This window comes from Tyto alba, unplaced genomic scaffold (assembly GCF_018691265.1).
Source record: "Tyto alba isolate M040663 unplaced genomic scaffold, T.alba_DEE_v4.0 Super-Scaffold_2, whole genome shotgun sequence".
NCBI classification, from domain to species: Eukaryota; Metazoa; Chordata; class Aves; order Strigiformes; family Tytonidae; genus Tyto; species Tyto alba.
Genome location: NW_024881282.1, coordinates 11,465,197 through 11,486,921, shown reverse-complemented (window position 1 = coordinate 11,486,921; position 21,725 = coordinate 11,465,197). Strand labels below are relative to the sequence as shown.

Genomic DNA, 21,725 nt, shown 5'->3' with positions numbered 1-21,725 from the left:
TTTGCAGTCTTTCCATGTTTCTCTGTTGATATCTATTTCCAAGAAAATTGTGCAGAAGTCAAAAGTGAGATTTTCAGTCAGCTGAAGGCATGAGAGATTTTCTGGAAGGAAATAGAGCTGTATGAAATATAGTTGATTTTTGTGTTTTTATATGGGATTTAGCACAGTGAACTCCTGCCATAGTGATATTATAGATGTCCAAATATTAATCATCACAGTGTCTTACCTTATTGCATTCATTATCAATGATATTTTCTCTCCTTGAGAATCATTACTTTATCTTTTATTTCACCTCTTTCCATCTCCATTTCTTTCACTGCAGCTAATTCAGGGCTTCCAGCAAAGAATTAGTATGGCAAGAACCTAAATCAGTCAGTGCACTGTTATTTTCAACTACTTGTACTGATGCAGCTTTGTAACTGTTTGACACTCAGAACATTGAATTCAGAGTGCCAAGTCTGCCAGTAATAAAAGTGGTGTCTGTTTAGAATGTATTTCAGAAGTGAAATATGTTTTTCTTTACCAACACAGAAAATGTGAGCAAAAAGCCATTTAAACTGCATAGAACTGCATGATAGAGCAGTCTTGACAGGCTCCCTGGGTGCGCCATCTTCCTGCCATTGCAACTCCTCCTGAGATGCTTTCTCCTCTCTGTTTCTTTTAATTGCATATTACCTAAGGAGGAAATTAAACCACGTCTTTTTATCCCATTCCCTTAAATTTTCTTCTGGAAATTTAAGCTGACTTGTCAAAGACATTTTAAAAATGTAATTTATTAACCACCTTCAGGAGGAAAGTTAGAATAAAAATTGTTTTCACTTTATTTAGTAAATTCAGTAACAAGATTGCAAGAAAAGCTAGAATTTATTTAATTCAACATCATAAGGAGAGACAAAGCATTGTAGAAGGAATAATGCAGTCCATAAGTAATTAAGCTTAAGCTCTGTTTGCCAAAATGTCTTTGTTTTTTTCATTCCTCAATTGTATGTTGCTTCATATATTTTTTAAATACAGAGATTGTACTTTATACAGAAAATCCACAGTACCAATTTGCACCTTACAGTAGTTCATTTATTCTTAATTTTAGTTTCTTACAGCAGCCAACAAAGATACTGTTGCCCACCTGTAACTTGAGTGGGTGTATCTCCCTTTGGAAATTAGGCTGCTATGTTAGAAGCCTAGTGCAAGTTTTATATCCTGATTAAGCTTCAAGGTACTGATGATTTAGTCTGTAAAAGTAGGTGTGCTTTATATACATGTTCTGTTGAAAAGCTGTAATTTTATTTGCAATGTGGCAACTAAGAATAAGATGCCAAGTCACTTTGAACAAGTAGCCGATGCGGATTTATGTTGAGATTCCTGCTTGGCTCTTTTTATTAAACATGTGCCCATGATGTAGCTTTTGAGTAACTGTGTGCCCCATTAGTCCTTTTATGAAAACCTGGACAGTCAGGTCACAGCTTGTGGACAAATCTGATGGGACCTCAGAGTTTCTGCAGAGCTACGATAATTACTTCTTCAACCATCTAGTACCTTTTTGAGGAGTTGAGTAAGAGCCTCCTCTCATCCCTCCTGAAATGCTGTGTGGATGAAAGCTACTCTTCATCTTGGTGATGAAGAATAAGAAAATCTGTTCTGAAGGATGATCAGCATATTGTCCTTTGGAGAAAGAACTGATGCACACCTTGCTTGCTCCAGGAAAAGAGCATAAACATGGCTCTGTAGTAACAGAAGTTCTAGCATGACCTGTTTGCCTGAACTTGCCTATAAAATATGGGGGGGTGGGGTGTGTCTCAAATTTTAATGCTTTTATTTATGTAGAAAAATAAACTGAAACTTCTGGGAGTAAATTCTTTAAAGGTTGTCTAATTACTGTTGACGGCTATGTAGCTTGAGTTCCAAATTGGACTTCGTCACCATTTGTCCCTTGGCAGAAGGATTCTAATCTTCCAAACTTTCCTGCTTTCTCCAGCTACATCAGGTAGTCTAATAAAAAATACTGCTTTTACCATAGTTAACTGTATTTTAGGGAATATCCGGCTGCTGTTGTAAACCCTGATAATTCAGGAAAGTAAAAAATTAATGGTGTAAGAAACATGATGTTTTATTTCTGATTTATTTTAGCTGATTTTATTTATTCTTAGTGGATACTGATCTTTTTCTCTTAAAACCTCAAGTTCTGACTTATTTTCATACCTTGATATCAATGACTTCTTTGCATTCCTGACCCTAGATGTTATACCGGAAGAGACCACTAGTTGATCAGTCTGAATTCATGATTAACACAGGCTGATGAGTTGTTTGTTGGATTATTTTTTTTAATTTTAGTAATCTGTGCTACATTTCATTACATTTCTTAAATTAGCATGCAGTCTTAAACTGAAGACAACACGGAAATACTGTACTATGAAGTACTTTCCAGATATATCTGGCCTTGGCTTCTTGCTGTTGGTTTTGTTTGCATCAAGGGAATGAATACAACTGGGGAGCAAAGTCACTCTATGAGGAAAGGAAACTGAAAATTATTGTCAAAAATATTGAAAGTGTTTGTTTACCCTCAGGATTGTATGTAAATTATGGAGCAAAATGCTACTGCTTTGGAGTATTGCTTTCTAACGCAAACAAGGAAACAAGATGAAAAGAGAACCATAACCCGGCTATAGCCTATGGGATTTAATTTCTCTTTGGATATGCTGTCCTCACAATAAGTTTGTAGAAGAAAATGGTCTAACTTGTACAGCTAACTGATGAGGAAAAGATTTCAAGCAATGATGTGCACATGTTTTAATGTCTTAGCCACAAATGCAGCACATGGAAAGATTTGACTACTGAGCAAGAAGGAAATGGCTCAGCTAAACATGTCTGGGTACATTTTATGTTTACAAATTGCTGACATTTTGTTTCAATTTTCTACTAATAATTTTTTTTTTTTTTAACCTATAAGTAGACCAGCAAGAATCTCAACTGTGGCTCTAGTAGAGGCAAACTGGTCCAGTGAATTCCCTGCTATGGACTCTGTGTAGAGAGTTCACTGGAGAATTGACACACACTTCTATGCATTATGTGTGTGTGGCACTCTGGACATCACTCAACCAGCAAGGGGCATTTAGGTAAGATTTTATCCAAATTTAAGAGTGACAGGAAGTCAAAGTGCTTTCCATTAGCAGCACTACTTGGTAGAGAGCAAACTCTGCTTTCCCAGGGAAGTGCAGTCAGCATCTCCAACTGACTGCAGTCTTGTGTGAGCTCATGTAAAAATGAGTGAAAACTGTTCTTACCCATCTGTATTGATAGGTTAGCATGAGAGAGCATTTGAAATTTGACTGGTGAAATAACATATTAATGTATACTGAGTGAAAAAATTTCAGAAGTGAGCCCCAGCAAGATATCTGCTGCTAAGGTTGGGTTGCAACTATCAGGAAGTCCTGAAGGCAGACTTCTAATTAAAAAAGCCTATTATTTTAAAAATAATTTCCTAATTTATAGATGGGAGAAAACATTTTCCCTCGTGCACAGATAGGTCATTGTGCAGAATTTTTCTTTCAAGATGCTTGAAATGATAGGCAGATTGCAAGTAAGGCTTTTGACGTCTGCGAAGGATAAAGATAGTGAAAGTATTCCTTGAAAATATTTCAGAGCTTTTTCACTGTATATTGAAAAAAATTATCTATAAAGAAAATACTCAGGGTCATCAAAGTGTAACTATTCTGCCAGTTTGTATACTGGCATCCTAGTGCTTCTTTTTCTTTCAATAAAACTGAAATATTGTTTTGCTTTAAATTGTTTCTTAAAGTGACTTCATAGCTGGAATTAATCACTCCAGTCATATTCTTTGCTAGTGCTTCAAATCAGCATAAAAGCTAAAATATTAATGAGGCCTTAGTGTTGTTCATGATTACTAGCTTGATAAGCTGATCCTCAGAACATGCTTTCAAATATCTGTCTTGTTTTATAAAGGATTGGAGAGCAATTGCTGAGTGGTAGCTGCTTGTTGTGTCTTCTGAACTACTGTCAGTCGAAATTAGCAATTTTAAAATTTTTATTTCATTTTGTTTCCTCTACCCTTACTGTGTATAATGGGCAGCAAAGTTAACTTTAAGTCTTGAGATACAGATGGAACTGTATGAGAATTAAGTCCTCTGTGACTTCATTATGACAACTTTACCAGCCTCCTGCAGTTAGGACTTTAAACATCACTTGTCATAATAAAGGTATACAGCCTTAAAATGTCAGAGCAAAATTAAGAAAAAGTGTATAGCATATTTAAAATAGTTACATTCTTGCAGTGTTACATTTTCACATTACTGTTTTATTTTCTTTTTATGTGATTTTCCTTTTCCTGCCTTATTGAAATATTGCAACTCACTCTGAAGAAGAAGATGCATATGAATGGCTGTGTGATCTGCTCCTGTGGGTATATTTGCTAAATTCATGCCATAAGTGGAAGGGATGGATAATACCTTGTCATTTACTCTTCCTCCTCACTGAAGGACTTTCTTTGTTCTTGAGTGCTTTGTCTCATCCAAAAAGAATCATGTATCTTGAGACTGTGTAAGATACCCTGTGATAACAAAGAGGTGGGATAAAATCTGAGCATTCCTTAGTACAAAAATAGTTCTTCATTTTACTTGTAATAGACCCGTCAGGGTCTTTGGGAGAGGATCTCATAGACCTCCCTGAGATCAAGTCTGGAAAAGCAATCCAGTCTTGAGTGTGTCCCTAATCTGTACAGATTCATTGCAAATACGTACTTTTTTTTTCTGCTATACCTTTTTACTTTTCATACAGTAACTGAAGTATTATTTTTATAGTTAACTATAATCAGTATTCTATAATTTATGCAAATTATGTGAAGTAAATTCTATGCAAGAAATAAAATATTTTCATAATTAAGTATAATTACCCAATAAAGATAGTGAGTAATTCAGTCCATGGGGTATACACTAAACTTTCATTTACACAGATACAGAGTGTTACCACCGAGGTATGGATATTTGCTGGTGGGATTGAGAACAAAATTTTGATCTGCTGTGTTTTCTGACCATGTTAACAGTCCTCCACAGTGCTCTGTGGTGTTCAGCCATACCAAACATATAAAATAGTAATTTTTGTGTCATGTTGTTTACATTCAAGCTTGATCCATCCATCAGTTTTTGTTTATCCCCAAAACCAACCATCAATCCTGATCTACCTTACCATAAGCACCTTTTTCCTTAAATACACATTTAAGTTGTTGGGTTTTTTCCCTGTGGAAAGTTAGATAATGATTATCTAAAGAGCTGTAGGACAGACATCAGCACTGTGCTTCACATTCATCTCTGATGAGCTGTAACTGGAAGGATAGTCGCTTGTCTTGCCAGGTTTCTGCATCTTTATTTGGAATGCTACCAGCAGGCACCATTTTTATTTTGGGATAGTTTCAAAGATGTTGGCAGCAGTGGTTGTAATGCCTGCTACTTAAAAAATGGCATTATAGTACAGTAATATCTTGTGCTTGATATTTAGTATTGCCTTTTATCCTGTGGAAGTCCATACTTAATAAAGTATATTTTCACATAATCGTTTCATTGTCCACTTCAAAGCATTACCAAAGGATTATGGTAAAGTTTGGTATAGGAAGAAAGCCATGCCTAAACCAGAATGCAGAGCATTTGAGGATAGCCAAAAAAAAAGTGTCTGATCGTGTAACAGCAGCTCCGTTCCTTATTTACTATTTATTATGTAGGCACATGGACAGTTAAGAGTAATGCTCTTTGATATTGGAGTTTCAGCATAAGCATTAAACCTCTAACGGCTACTGCAGTGATCCTGAAGTTTATTATTTTCATATCTTTTTTATCTGTCACTGTTATAAGTGCTTTACAAAGGAACTCACTGTTGCCATCTTGCAGATAAGGAAGCTGAGGCACAGGGAGGGGAAGTGATATGCCCAAAGCTACTAACAACCAAGTGCAAGTGAAACATGCTGAAAACATGTTTCCTATGCACAGATTAAAAGCTTTATTTCTAAGAATACGGTGCCTTCCCTTTGCTTATGGAGATACAAAATTACAGGACCTACAATCCCAAACATTACAAGCACAGGGGATTTATAAGGTGTTTGAGAGATCATCTTGTTCTGGTATTTTTACGGTGTGGAAAATCACTTTCATTGACAATTTCTTTAGACCAGCTGCACTGCTTGTCTCCTGATAGACTGTGAAAATGTTAATTTTCCAGTCAGTAGTCCCATCAAGATCTTTCTGCTTCTTTGCTGCCTTTCCTTTTCAGGTAAGTGCTTGTTTGGTGTGCCGCTGTTTCTGAGCAACCTACATCCTATGACTACATCCTATGCAGAATTGTCAAGTCACTGGCTCTTATGAGTACTGCTTTTAGCTGAAAATTTCATGGCATGCTGACTGCCTGCTGTTTTATGTTGACTGTCATAGGGCAGGAAATTAAACTGCTTCATTCTTAAGTAAAAAGCTGATTTGAAATGTAACTTTAAGTTTCCTAAACTTGGGAGTAGAAAACACGTTTGTTTCAGAAAACTCCTTGCTCAGGAGCCATAATGAGACTTCTATAGCTACATCATTAGCATGTTGACAACACACACAGGTTTTTAAGTGTTTTCTTTTCTCTAGAAATGTTGAAATAGTGCTGTGTTTTAAAAACCCTGTAGAAAATCTGAGAATTCCCCTAGCAAAACTTCAGTGAATCAGCAATTTGCAGCTCTTTAAAAAAAAGACATAACTTGAATAATCTTCTGAATCAATAGTAAAATTAATTTTTGGCAAACTTCTTTGAGTGATTTAAGTAACAGCATTAAGTTTAGAAAAACATAATTGAAAGGTAATTCTGTAGGTGAAAACTATAAGCCCAGTGTTTGGGACACTCAGAGTGGAATTTAAACCGTAGCCCCTTGAGGAGATCATCGAACCTGAGTCCCCCTATTCCTGTGTAATAGCTGAAAGCATTAGGTTTTTATTTTCCTTCTCTCATCAAGTTGCAAAGCTGATGGTGAGCTCTTTGAAAATCATAGCTAAAGGATAGTATATAGCTGTACAGGCTTATGATATGCAGTCCTATATTTATGTTGGGTATTGATTTACTTGGGTCACAAAAAATTAAGAATGAATGCTAAGGAGGGTGACCCCTTCTCTCAGGCACGTGTAGCACACAGTGAGTGTTTCCAGACATCTGCCAAAGAACGGCCTGTGCAGTGAGCCCCAGCCTGCAGCGAGCACAGCGCACTTTGGGAGAGGACAGTGCTTCAGACACATGCTGCTCCCGAATCTCCCCGTGCTGAGCTGTAGGCAGCAATACATTTGACAATTGAGTTTTCCTACATGATGAAGCAAGCTGCTCTCTCCAAATTTCACTTTGCGAGCTGGAATGCCAACAAATTAAGATTAAAAACATCTGCAGATGACTGCATTTTTTGATGGATTTGGACTGCAGGCCATAATTCAGTACTTAATCTGCCTAAACCTGTCAACACAGGGAGCTGAACCTTGACTAGCTACTGCACGTGATTGTCTCGGGGGAGCCAAGGCGCTTGGCAGCTTGTTTGTTCTATATTATCATCAACACAGCAGGCTTTAACTAACTCATGCCTGTGACACCAGCTGTTGCAAAGGATTATTCAGGAAGTGCATTGGTCATCCTCCTGCAGTGGGATTGTTACCTTTTTACGGGCATGATTTTTTAATTTGCTTTTGATATGTTGCAGTAAATTCACAAATTTTTTGTTAGCATGTCAGTAATAACGCAGTACATGTCATATACAATAGGCCATACCAAAAACCTCTGGATTTTCACAGCCCAAAATAAGCAGGCCAATTCACATACTTAAAAACTACATGAGAATCCAACCATTTGCTTTTTATGAAAAACTTTTAACTTTGTGTGAAATCAGAGTGTGGCTTCCCATTTGAGAGTGGCTAAAATTTCTGTGGGAACTAAAGTAGTAATAAAATAACATAGTTATTTTTTGTCATCTTAATCAGATGTTCCTTTAATAATCTTTAATAAAGAAATGTAAAATTTGATTATGAAATAAGACAAGAAGCCTGAAGGATAAAGATAAGTAATTTTAACTATTCCCAAAGGTGTCTTTATTAATGTTTCTCCTTCATATGTACGTACATGTGTAGTATTTATGGAGCAAAGTATAGCAGTTTAAGATTAAAACTAGGTATGTTCAATTTAATCTTAATTACATTATTTTTTACTCACTTTATGTAGTAATCAAGAGGTATATAATGAAATTTTTATTTTCAAGGGTGAGGGCAAGACAAACCTTTTTATATAAAATTATTTCAACTTATTATTGCCTGGGTCTTGCTTTTGTTATGAGACAATGGAGTAGCCATGGATCACTGCCTACTTTCCTGTGACGTAGCTTGATATACATAGTGCATCCAAGAGAAAGATTGGGGGTATGGAGAGATGACAGTGAGTGGAGGGACATACGACTTTCCAGCAGCATTGGAAGCAGCATGGCTGGCTCTTCAAGGCTTAGCCACTGCTCTTAACTCTTTTCTTCACCTCTGCTCCTTGTAGCAAAAGAAGTCTTGTCCTTGGATGAGCAAAGAATTTTTGCTTGCACTGTTGGGAGCCCTTCAGCTGTCTCGGAGTCGCAATTTATTTTAAGAGACCGAGACAAAAACAACAGAAATTTAATTGCAGACTCGTTTCTGGTGGGTCCATAGAATCAGATGTCTGAAGGAGAGTGAAGGCAGTGAGAACAGTGTCAGTACTGTAACGGTACAGGATCATTAATTTAGAGATCGGTATTAATGAGTTTTGCTGCATGCTTTACATTAATTTGTTGAATCTAGCTGAATATAGCAATTGTTTACATTATTCCTCTGAAGTATGTTTGAAAATATTTGTATGCTAAAGTATTGGTAGCAAAGCTCAAATAAATTTACTGCAGAGACAAATGAATAAATACAGTATTTCAAACGGAACAGTCTAACCAGATGTCATTTGTGAGCTCATGGATTGTAGTTAATTAAATTGTGAAATACATTTGCATGTAATCCAGCCTGTCCTGTGCCAAATACCTGTGCTGACTGGTTTTATAAAGATCACTTGGTGTTGCAGCTCTGGGCAAGAGGCAGCAAGAGGAGCTTCCATAGTGTCTCACTGCCTGATTTGCTTTGTATGTTTGCATCTAAGAGGGGTGCTTAGTAAAAAGATACTAATTCTGAAAATCTAATGGAGGGCAGATGGAACAGGATGAGGAGACCAGTCGGTTTATTAACTATCACTTTGACATTTGAGTAGGAGTGAGCAAGTCAGTCTGGTCCTGAGGAGGTGAGTAGGGGGAAGAATTGCCTTATAGCCACGTTACTGCTGCTCCGTCCCTGTCCCTGTAAATCTGTACCCGCTCACGCAGTCTCCTCTGCGTGGGATCGTTGTGACACTGAATTCTGCTTAAAATGGGTGCAGAGCCTGGAAACTGAAGTCTGAATGAATAACACTGCCTGAATTTGGGGGCTGTATAGAGCACAGACAACTGGGGGGCAGGAGGAGAGATTTTATTAGTGGAGCATGGGAGAAATGCTGTCCTGGAAGGGGGCTCTCATACCAGTGGTATGTGCCAATCCTTAGCCTTGGCTAGAGGTATTTTAGGTCATTTGGTAAGAAAACTGGGCTCAGTGCCCCCATTAAATTGCTGTTTGGTCTGACACCATTCTTCATGCATCTTTCTACATAAGGAATAAAAAGAATATAAATAGAAAAACTTTTCATAAGCAGCTTTGAAATCTCTGATGCAGAGTGCTGTAAAATATTAATTTACTTACACATCTTTGAGAAAGTGATGTGGAGGCCTTTGGAGAAAGGATGAGTCTGCCCGTTCCTTGAACAGGTTATTAGGACTCAGCTGTGTGATGGAGCAGCGTCCCATTGTCTCTCATTGTGAAGGGAAAGGATATTTAAACCATCTTCTGTGTGTCTCGTCTTTCCTACTAATGGAGGACAAAGCAACAATAAACAGTGAGTTGTAGTGTGAGGGCAAATGATGTGAAGTATTTTCTGTCTCTGCATACTCTATGTTGCAGGAAGATAATGATGAAAGAGTTTTTCATTCCAAAGGGAATAAAGCCAAACCGTATGATGTGTGTGGTTGTCCTGCAGGCAAACTGTATTTCTCTTTCTCTCCAGTCTTAAAGTAGAATTTGTCACTTTGTAGTATAACTGCAATTTATCTTCTGCTTTGTTGCTTTTTCTGTTTAGTTTTGGTTTTGAGGTAGAGCTGGTACTTAAATGCATGCTTTTTAAGAAATTGGATTTAAAAAAATGATTTTTGGTGAACTGAATCTAAATAATTTTAAAAGAAAACCTATTTTCAATGTATCTTGTAGTCTTTTGATGTCTCAAATAACATATAAAATAAAACCCTATATTAATTAGCATTTCTAACCAGGAAAATAATTTGCTAGTTCACAATTGTGTAAAATCAGGATCTTTATCTAAAATACTTTTTTTTTTTTTCTAAACGGCATCCATTGATATGTAGATTTCTTTCTACCTGTGTCCAAAGCTCTGTAAATTATTCACAAATGCTCTTAAGTGATTATTTGCCTTAGTTTATCTTCAGATTAGTGGCAGGTTTCTACTCAGTCTTGTATTTCTTCGTACATTCATGTCAAAGCACAGTTAGTTTCCACTGTGGAACTCTCAGGGAAAGCATTATTTTTTGTTATTTATTTAAATTGATAGCTTTATATTGACATCCTAAATTTTGTTAGATTTTGTAATTTATTTTTAAAATGTGAATTGCTTTAATTGTGATGTAGTTACTGTTCTATAAAAGAGAGATACATGATTTATTTTGGTTCTCTGAATAAGTCTGCGATGTCCCCTCCCTGGAAGGGTTCAAGGCCAGGCTGGACGGGGCTTTGAGCAACCTGGTCTGGTGGAAGGTGTCCCTGCCCGTGGCAGGGGGGTTAGGACTAGTTAATCTTTAAAGGTTCATTCCAACCCAAATCTTTCTGTGATTTAATGAATGTCCAGCTGATGTCTGAGAGGTGGCACACACTGTTTTGCCTGCCTGTAGTCCAAGGTGGAAGATATGACCCATATACAGAGCATGGAAATACATTTGCACAGAAAACACAACACAGATCCCCTGGCCAAATGACTACTTAAGAATATGTAGATGTTCTGACTTTCTAGTTGTCCAGCCTGCACATGTAAACTCCTTGCAGCCAAACCTCCTAAGCCTTCTGGGGTAGTCCATAGCAGAGAAGTGATTTTCTATTCTCTTAGGAGATAAAAGAAAAAAACTTGAGCAGCGTGGAGAACAGTGTTGCAGGAAGGGAGTAGTGAGTTGGAAGAAAATATGAAGGTGCTGCTTTAGGGAAGTGGATCCAGGAAACAGTGCAGTAGGGTGAAGGGAAGAAGAGGATGCCAGTTTAACTGGCTGAGCACTACTGCAGTAAGGAAAGATGGACAGAGCACAGCCTGGGATATTAGAATAGGAAGGAGGATTCCCGCTGATGTTTTGAAGTACCATTTTGCCTACAGGGAGAGTTCTTTGGCAAATAAGTTTAACTGTAGGCATTTTTTCTTCCTGGAAGGGTCTCTTTCTTTACTGTATCATAAATATCTGTCTGTGTAAAAATGCAGTTTTGTTTTGTGATTTTGGAAAGTTGTATGTATATCAGACACCCATTTTTAATACATCAATGTTCCAGTCTTCTGATTTGGTCCTGGAAAATTGGTACAAATAGAGAGTAAGTTGAGGGTGTGCTGACTTCCAGCAGAACACCTGTTCAGCACTGTCACTGCCTTTGAAGAAAACTGGTTGTATATCCCTCGAGACAATTATTTTACTGTTCAGCTGTGTGAAGTTACCACTCCCTAGTAATATCCACATTTCTCATACTTAGGAAGCCCTCAGTCTTTTTGACCATGCATATTTATAAAATCTGCTGTTACAACAAATTGCTTGGGCCATACTACTGATCTGGTAATGTATATATTACTTTTCTTCAGACGCACATGTTTAAGTAACGCTGACCTGTTTTTTTGTCAGAATTATGTTTGAATACTTAGGAAAAATCTACAATCTGGTACTATCTGGAAAGTAATTTCATTTAATGATTTTAGTAAAGAAATACTAAACAGTTTTATTTTGGGGCTAAAGGAAAATTCAGTGGAAATTATGAGTATTAATAGCCTTCAAAATTTCAAAATTGCTTTCTGGCTTCCTATAAGATGCTTATAAATAACTAAAATACTACTAGAAACATGGAAAGAAGGCTTTTTAAGTGAGCTGTATTATTAAAATCTCCAGATGAAGTCATAATATGTTTTGCTTTTGATCTGTGTATGATCAGGACCAAAATTATAATTCAGTCTTTACTTAGATCCACAGAGCCTAATTACAGCGGTGTCCATCTTACTCAAGCATTTAGCATGGCATGTGCATTACTTTTTGATAGAAATAAAGTAGCTCAATATATTATTACTAGAGGAAGTATTGGAATATGGTAATCACATATTTGACTTCATCTGCAGTTATAATGCGCTTGAGCTGGCTAGTAGTAAAGATGGGTATTTATTTATTTATTTATTCCTAGCAATCTCATTGAAATTACCTCAGCAACCAAGCCTGGCTAGTGATGTGCTGATTCTGTAACAAAGAGAGAAAGCTGTAAAAGAAGCAGCGCTATAAAATAAACAGAATAAAATTAAGGGTATCTTTCCACTGGGGTGGTTATGTCCCTTAAGAAAATAAAAACTACTATAGTATTCCTCCCTAGATAAAGCCCCAACTGACACAAATGGGTGACTACATAGCACAGAGAGGCTGGAGAATCCATTATTAGTAGTTTTTGAGACTAGACTGCAGAGTTTAAGTCAGAAGCAGTATGATGCTGTATCTTGTTATCTCTGTGGGATGGCCCTTGCTCTTTTATTTGAGCCTGAAGGCAGTGTAACCGTCGGCCAAAAAGTAAGTGTCATATTAATATTGTAGGACTTGTTTCTTCCGTTGAGATTCCCAGAGCTTCCAAACCAGAAAGTTTTGTGACTGTTGATAAAGGTTCAGAATTTCTTCTTGATGTTGTATTTTTAAAACCTATGCATGTCTGGGAAAATCAGGCTCCCTACCTGTAGGAATGCCCCTTGTTTACTCCTCCTGGAAACTGGACCCCTTTCCTAGCTTTTGAGGACATTCTTTAGTAGGCAGTAAACATGAGTTGTATTTCTCTTGGATTGTTGGAGAATAATTAAGACACTAAATAAAACCTTGAAATACGTTTCCAAACTTCCTCCCACAACAATATACAGATTAATACAAATTTGTGTGAGCCAGACAAACATCTGATGAGATCCAAACCAACACATAGCATTTTGCTTTTCTGTAACCTGAAACAATGATAAACTGTAGTTTTGTGTTTTCCAATTTAAAAAATACACAAAATATTCTCATTATTTGTAATAAGGCAGAATGTTTCAAATAAAACTGTGAACTATAAATTAATGAGTGCCTTCTACATTCTGGACACATGTAGAATTGAAAGAGGTCTATTACAGAAGTTGAAAATCTGTATTTAATGAAACACACCTGTCGGGGGCAGCCTGGTCTCTCCTTCTAGCAGCAAGGACGTGCTCAACTTGGCGTCTCGTAATTTGCATACTCTGTAAGCAAACTGTTACACCCCTGGGGCTAAGGACGATTGCTTCCAGGAGGGCTGGTTTCGTAACTAGAGATAAGCACGTGCTATAGAAACAGGAGTAGAAGTCGTTAAGGAGAAGAATGCTGTGAGCTAGCAGAAAATTAACTGCAGAAAAAGTCAAGCTGACCTTAGACGTTAGCCAATCATGAGCTCAACTTTTGTAATATGTATTAGGTGATTAACCATTGTGCCAATCAGCTTAAAACACGTGTCTCTCTTTGTCTGTTTGGAATATAAAATCGGTTGTTGTGTTCAATAAAGTAGATCCTGACTTGCATCGAGCTGGGTCTCCGTCTCTCAATCGCGGCACACACCCACTACATGTCAAGATAATAAATGTGCAGCCCTCTCTTTTACTTCAGAAGAACACATTCAACATATTCATTAGCTTAGAGTTTTACCTGCCATTGCAAATATACTTCAGCTACACTTTTCAATCACTTATGGACTGTCCGTTGCTGTGCAAGTATCAAGCATGCTTGCCAGTCAGTCTGGTCTGAGCACTCATCCTATATTGTTTGGGCATTCATGATGCCTACTTTTATGGCTTGAATTGAGTTATGGCTGAAGAAGTTACAGAGGTGGGTACTTTGTGACTTTTATCAACTTTGGCATAATTCCTGTCTCATTTCATTCAGCTTTGTCCTAGATAATGCATAAACATATGGCATTTCCAGTCTTTAAATGTCATATTAATGCAATGAAAGAAACAGGGTTTTTTGGTATTGAGTAGGTCCATCATAGCAGTGGGATAAAAAACTCATCTATTTTTGAGTGTCAGTGTGTTCCTAAGGTTTTCTGAAGGATACCTCTGTCTCTGCCCAAGCTTCGTTTGGCCACATGGTGCCTCTCATCTATCTGTAGAAGCACAAAGTGTTAATAAACAATAGTCATGATAAGCAAGAACAAGTTAATTCATTTTTCATGGCAGATCTGTTCGTGATATGCTTCTTTCAAATAGGATGGGCTGGAGAATCCTTTATCCCTCTTCAATCTTCAACCTTCAATCTTACCTTCTTTTTATGTGAGATCTCTGTAGTTAGGGATTTTATTAAAATGTGTAGCAAATGGTTATCTGGTAGTACCAGATAACTGTTGTGTTCTGCAAATGAATTTTGAGTGTGTTTGGCAATGCAGTTTTCCCCATGTTAGGTATTCTCAATGGAGAGCATCAATATGAACATAATTTGAATATGTTGCCTTTCAGAATTATAAGTTGTCAAAATTCAAGGCAGCTTGTGACATTCAGTCCACAGCAAAGATACTCAGCAAATAGAAAGCTTGTCTTGAGAAATTATAAAGCTGATACGCACCTTCTGTTTTTCATCCTCACACGTTATATGAGGATTTCCTTACTGCTTGTTCCATTTGTTTATTGCCATAAACATTGTCTACATATTATTTGGTTGGTGGAGGAGTTGCTCTAAAACCAAACATGCTTTTATTATGGCTTAAGAGTTAAGAAGGGAGGTATGGAAGAACCAAAACATACTAGGTGATCTTTTTAATTTGCTGGTGACTTTTACATCAGTTTTCACCATTCCCTTTCTTCCTGACTACTTCCTTGTCTTCATGTGAAGTGATAGGAAATGGCAAACAGGCAGGTGCTGTGGATGTTTACGCTAATGTGTGACAGCTAGAAGGTGTTAGAGTCATGGAAGGGAAAAAAGATATTTCCAGCACATACAGGGGATCATGCAGAGGCCTGTGCTCAGCTGGCCTTTGAAAGCTATTTTCTAATACAGGACTGAAAACATTACATGACAACTGGTGTATCTGAGTTAATACTAGGGTACCTTGCCTAGGCTTGTCAGCTGAAGAGGTTAAAACCAGAAGCGGTTCTGGTCCACCATGGTGGATTCTGTTTCTATGAATGGTATCGTTTCCGGAGGTGAGACCGGCCGTACTGTGCTGCGGGGCGTAGTGGGCCTTGTGTTCAGACTCGTCTCTTGGCAGAGCCAAGTTCTTGTTTAGTTAACCAGGCAACTATTATAGTGGCATCTTACAAATTTAATGCAATTTGTATAGACCAAGATTTTTCAAGAGGCAAGTTTGTAGGTAAAAGTGACTTAATTGATTGTGAGACTGCCAAGTGGCCAGTGGATCTGATTAATTTTGAATAATTTTATTTCACTTTTAGATTATTAGCAATTTATAGTGATTAATAGTAATATATTTTTACCCACTGTCTCCTGGGCAGCATGCAACAGCCCCTTACACTGCTCTTCCTGAACTTTATTCTTTCATCCTAAAACCCCAACAATGACCAAAAAAGTAAAATGTCTGCATACAATTTCATATTTCTCATTTCTCTATGATTTGGAGGCCAAATTTAGTTACCCTGTAAGTACAAGAACACTTTAACTTGAAGCTCTGCCAGCTCATGCAGAAATTCAGAATTGAAACTGAGTGTCTCACATGAGCAGGAAGATATATCTCACTCACAAATGCATGCATTAATCTATATAATGCACACCACTTGTAGCTGGAAAAATAGTGAAAGATAGAACCTTTTAAAAAGCTCGAACCTCTCAGTTATGTGTTTGTCATGGTTTTGTTTTTCATGAGGATGTTGAATCTGAAGCCACTGTTATTCTTCTTGTTTTAGGTGCTGTAGCAATTTTGATCCCTCGCCTGGACCTGGTGATTTCTTTTGTAGGAGCCGTCAGCAGCAGCACGCTGGCACTGATTCTGCCACCTCTGGTTGAAATCCTCACTTTCTACAAGGAAAACTTAAGTTTATGGACGGTTTTTAAAGATGTTTTTATAGCTGTCATTGGAGTTGTTGGATTTTTAACAGGGACATATGTGACAGTTGAAGAAATAATTTCTCCTGCATCCACAGTTCTAGCTAACGCAACGGAGAGCATCTCTGCAGATTTAAATGCTACAAACTTGGTGGTTGGTTTAAAGTAATAACCAGGCACTGTGAACTATTTTGTTCCTTAACAAGAAGATGGATGGCAGACCTATGTGTGCGACAAATTCTAATGGATTTTAAATGAATTTTTGAAAAATAGCATGCAGCCCTTTCTCACTCTGTTGTTGGTTCTTTCCTTCATTTCTTCCCATCCACTACCTGAATTTTAACCCCTTTGCTCTCAGCCTCTGCTCATCTAGTGAAAAACTGAATTGATGTCAGGATTTAAAATATACACATGAATATAGGAAGGAAATATTATTTTAGGTTATTTGTAAGAAAAAAGTAATAATTTTTATAAAGAAGTCAAGATTCCTTCCTCCTCAGAAAAGGTGGAAGTCAGTCCTTTCACCATATCCAGGCAGCAAGTCTAGGCACTACTGTTTTCACTCCAGCACTGTTGTAAGGGTTGGAGTGGGAGCTCAGTGATACGTACACCTCCTCTTGGCTGTCTCTGACGGTGTGAATCGCACCCCAGTGAACCAGAGACACTTCAGTTTTAAAAAAGAGCAGCTCTGGTTTTCATTTCCATAGTGAAGACCTAGATGTTTGCCATGGATAAGTTTTTGGGTAATTGCACTTTCCTGGCTCTGGTTCCTGGGAGTCAGTGTGCCTGGAATCAGAATGCACTGTGCAGAATGATTGTGACTCTTGTTTGGTCTTGGCTCCAAGGGGAGTTTTTCAAGCATTTGGAAGGACCAAGCCCTCCCTGGTTGGTACAGCAGACCACTGCTGGTGGGGCGTTACATGACAGGAAGCATAAAGGCATTTTTTCATGCTGACCACCTTAACATTTAAGATGAAGAATGTACAAGACTATAAGGTAAAGTTTAAAAGTGAAGGCCAGACCTTTTATTAGGCCAAAAGGTAGCTAGTTGGGAGTATTCCTGCCATTTTACATGATCTGTTACTATATGTTCCTGTAACATGAGCTGTTCAGAATGGCTGGATCCCTGTTCCAGGGAAATGGCAACTGTGATGCTCAGTAGAGCCATGGAAGTCTGACTGTCCAGAGCAACTTAAAGATTCACGATGTTAATTTCTGCGTGCGAAAGGAAAGGATGAGACACTACTTTCTAGAATGGAGCTTGTGACGTACTTTCAGATGTATAAGCTGTGGGTGAATTGTGGAAGAACTTGTGATTCCACAGGACTGTGAGCTGAGGGGTGCACCAAGGATGTCTATTTTAAAGCCCTTCCATGCTCAAGCACACCGCTTGCCTGCAGGTTGTCCGAATAACTGACTCAAGACTTGCTTTCAACTACTGGTACTTTGAAGAGAGGTACAGTTCATGAGAGATGTGAGGTATATGTGTGAAGATACGATACTTTTTTTTAGAAAGTAATTATATATCCATTTTGGATTTTGAATGAAAAGTTACAGGATTATGTTTATCAGAGCAATATTACTTTCATGATGCTAAAACATTCAACACCGCAAATGATAAGCAGTTTATTTTTGTACATTTTGGTAACTGATGTCCTGACCCATTTTTTACACTATTTCTTTATCCTTGATTTCAACTGTACAAATGTATGAAATACTGTATTTTTTTTTTACCTATTTCTAGAAGTCTGTAGACTGCCTATCTATATTTCTATTGGAACATATAATAATTATTTTTGCATTCTTCTGTTCTGCCTTAAATAGGATCTAACATGCCCTTTACTGATTTTTGTTTCTTTTATCTATTTTGGAAGAAAAAAAGAACAAGTTGGTAATCGGGTAGAAATTAGTTTTGTTCAGTAACCTGCATGCTGAGTCCTGAACCAGAATCCTGATTTTCAGGGTTCTTATTTGACTTTCTGGCTCACACTTCATAGATGACTTTCATTCCAAATGCTAAAAGTATATTTTTGGTCTTGTTTTCTAAAAACACTCTATATTTTTTACAATAATAGAACTGTATCTATCATACTCATTCTTGTTATGAAGAAACTCCTTTTTCTAAGGAATATTTTTAATTATAACATTCCCCCAAGAAATATGGTATGCCAAACCCTCTCTACTGTATTCATACAAATTTAGAAAGTTTTGTAATATTTTGCTTGCCTTCAGTATATTCCTCATAAATCTACCATTTGGCATTACAGTGCTAGAGTAATATACTGCTAGATATATCTATATTTATATTTTCTCTTCAGAATATTTCCCATGTCATCTACCATGCGGTGACTGTATTTGAGCACTTTTCACCTCCATGTTGATGAGGGCATTTCTGATGGGGATTTGTTATAGCATGTAGTTCAAATGTTAAAGCAATAGTTCTGAGTAATGTTCTTATGTTCATTTTAGCATGGACAAAGTTAAATACTTGGCAGGCACTTTAAAGGGATGAGTCTTTGCAGGTTTGATTCTATAGAATGAACCTTTTGTATCAAAGTTCCACAGAGGAGCAAACACGGGTAGTTAGCAGAGAGGTAAAAGGTAACTTCAGCTTTTTGTCTTAGAGGTTTTTTTGGTCTTTAAGCTGTTTCAAAAGACATTGGATCTAAGTGTTTCTGTTTCATAAATAAATCTGTTGTTTACCTAAGGCATACAAGACACACTGATAGAATATATTTCTGTGCAGCATATTTTACTTGACATTAACTACTTCTACATGGAACATTTTTAGTAGGACTGATAGGATTTAAATGGAAATTATTTTTCCTGTTAGTTTTGCATCTTTCTACCCATGTGTGTTTGGAGAATAAAGGACTGTCAAGTCCATTCCTATCATTTGTTCTGTATCAGTTGTGTCCTAGTGAGCAGCTCTGAGAAGGTGCTTCTGCCAGGGTGCAGAAGAACTTGACCAGTTCAGAGTTTGGTGGTGATTTTTGGCTGGTGCAAGGAAATACTGATATGGTACTATCAATGAAGATTTGATGAGCTGGATACCTAAAACCTAAATTGATGGCTTTGGTACTCAGGTGAATGCAGCATATCTTTCTGAAAGTCAGGCAACTTGTTTAGAAGCTCAGTAGTTTGAGGAGTCTAATCTCAGCCATCAAACTTTGCATAACCTGGCCCAAATACAGACCCTTACACATCTTACTGCCGTGTCTGACTGGGGAGCAGCCTGTCAAGGAGCAGATTTTCATACCCACGTGTTGCCAGTGACTGGCCAGCTATGAAGTAATGTGTTTATGCAGTGGGTCAGTGTTGCCATGTCTAACAATGTTGTATCTTTTGAATCTTTAAAATGTTTGTTAATATATTTTGCACAATGTCAATTTTCTCCTACAGTGTAGGATTTTTGTTATTTTAACACTCGTACAGTGCATTTGCATGGCCTGCTCTTTCAAATAGAAAGAGTCAGGAATCAGAGCATCTTGCTTTGGATAAGAGTAAAATGTAATGTAACAAAAACTACTAAATCTGAATAGTAAGAGTGTTCCTGTGAAGCATTGCCAAAGATTTAAGAGACAGGAAATTCTGACAGAAAACTCCTCTGAATAATAAGAGTGTTCATTGAGCTTTTAAAGTACTGTAATATAAATTGCAAGTTAAGATGCAGGGAGTGAATCTGAGTGATTTAATAGGTATGGTTTACATTAATATATATTTAAGATAGAAATGTACTTTAACACAAGCTAAATTAAACTGGAAAATATATGTGATTGGCTTATATTCCTGGCAAGGAACAGAAAGCTATTGTATTTATATACTGTACATGCATTTATATTTTACAATATAATATTGTTAACAGTTTTAGTGTAATTTAATCATTAGCTGCACTATAAGTAACTGGATCATTTTCTTGTCTGTAACTGTTCACCCTCAAGTACTGGGCAAGTAAGAGGATGGGTTTGCCTAATGTTCTGTAACTTAAGTCTTCTGTATCAATAAAGGCTACAATAATATTACCTTGCTAACTCACTGTTATCCTGCCTGTCACCACTACTACATCACTAAAAGAAATAGCTGTCTCAGTGCAGAATTTATTTTTGAAGTTATCCAAGGAATGGCAAGCGAGTGACTTGAGACTGTCAGACAAGCTCAGGAGGTGACTTTTCATTGATAATAAATCCCATTTCAAAGTCATATAGTCACTCCTGAAAAATCCCACCCCCACTCCAAGGTTTCTCATGAGGGCACTGTTAAAGATAGGCTTCTGCATCTTTCTAGAGGTGCTTTAGTAAATGAGTTAATTTCTAAATGTACAAAGGGAGCCAGCAGTTCCCACTGAAATTGCAGTTCCCTTTTGGAAAACTGCAAATAAAAAGTCAGATTTTTTAAAATTGAACAAGCTCTTACATAGTTGGTATGTACTTGGCCTTAACTTTAAGTACGGAGCGTTGTATAATAGGTATGAAAGAAATTTATATGGAAGTTCTGTACTTTCTATCTAACTTTGAAATTACTAGTTGGAAATAAAAGTGGAAGCATAAGCTTTCACGTTCTCACCCATTACAAGATATCAATTTGTAGATCTAGTTTTGCAAAAGTATTTGTATTCCCCATTTTAACACAAGGCCCTTTGAAAGTGTGCTCAGTGAGGCATCCAGAAGCACCCAACCCATTATAGGGTTGCCTGTATAAATACAATTTAGACAAATATATACAAATGTCCTTGAGAGTGATCCACCAAAAAAGCTGTTTCATAAATAAGAAACCTAGGATGCTCTGAAAGTCCTCTAACACCAGCAGAGAGACTGTAGCTGTTAGACTGGAAAGATGGATTTCAGTCGATAACCACTGCTCTCTGCAGCCATGTGAGGAGCTCTAGGATTAACTATGGTTTTGAAATATCTAGGAATGCTTCAACTTGTGCTACAAAACCAGTGCAATACAACACAAGGGGCTTCAAGCTCAGCCCTTAGCATGTAACGGACAAACACCTGCAGATCACGACCTGTCCTTTCCTCTTTCTTTCTTGCTGATTGTCCTCGTTTGAGCCTGGTCAGCAGCTAAACCCATGCAGTCACCTCACCCACCCTCCCCCCACTTGGGAATGGGGAGGGAATCAGAGGGGCAAAGGGAGACTCGCGGGTGGAGATAAAAACAGTTTAATAACAGTAACAGAACAATACGCTGACAGCAGTCTCAGCAGGTAATGTACAATACAGCTGCTCACCACTCACCTGCTCCCAGCTGGTGATCCCCAACACAAAGGCCCCACAGCAGCACTCCCAGAAGTGAG

The 21,725-nt window shown here is 37.5% G+C and overlaps 1 protein-coding gene across 2 annotated transcripts in view; it reads left to right on the top strand.

Moving 5' to 3' along the window:
* The window catches only part of SLC36A4 (solute carrier family 36 member 4), an 84,915-nt gene extending 64,458 nt beyond the window's left edge, over positions 1-20,457 (top strand). For both annotated transcript variants that reach the window (XM_042793332.1, XM_042793333.1), the window contains exon 11: positions 16,288-20,457. In XM_042793332.1, coding sequence (XP_042649266.1) covers positions 16,288-16,595 — 308 coding nt within the window. In that variant the 3' untranslated portion in view covers positions 16,596-20,457. The remainder of the gene's footprint in view (positions 1-16,287) is intronic.
* Positions 20,458-21,725: the final 1,268 nt, after the last annotated feature.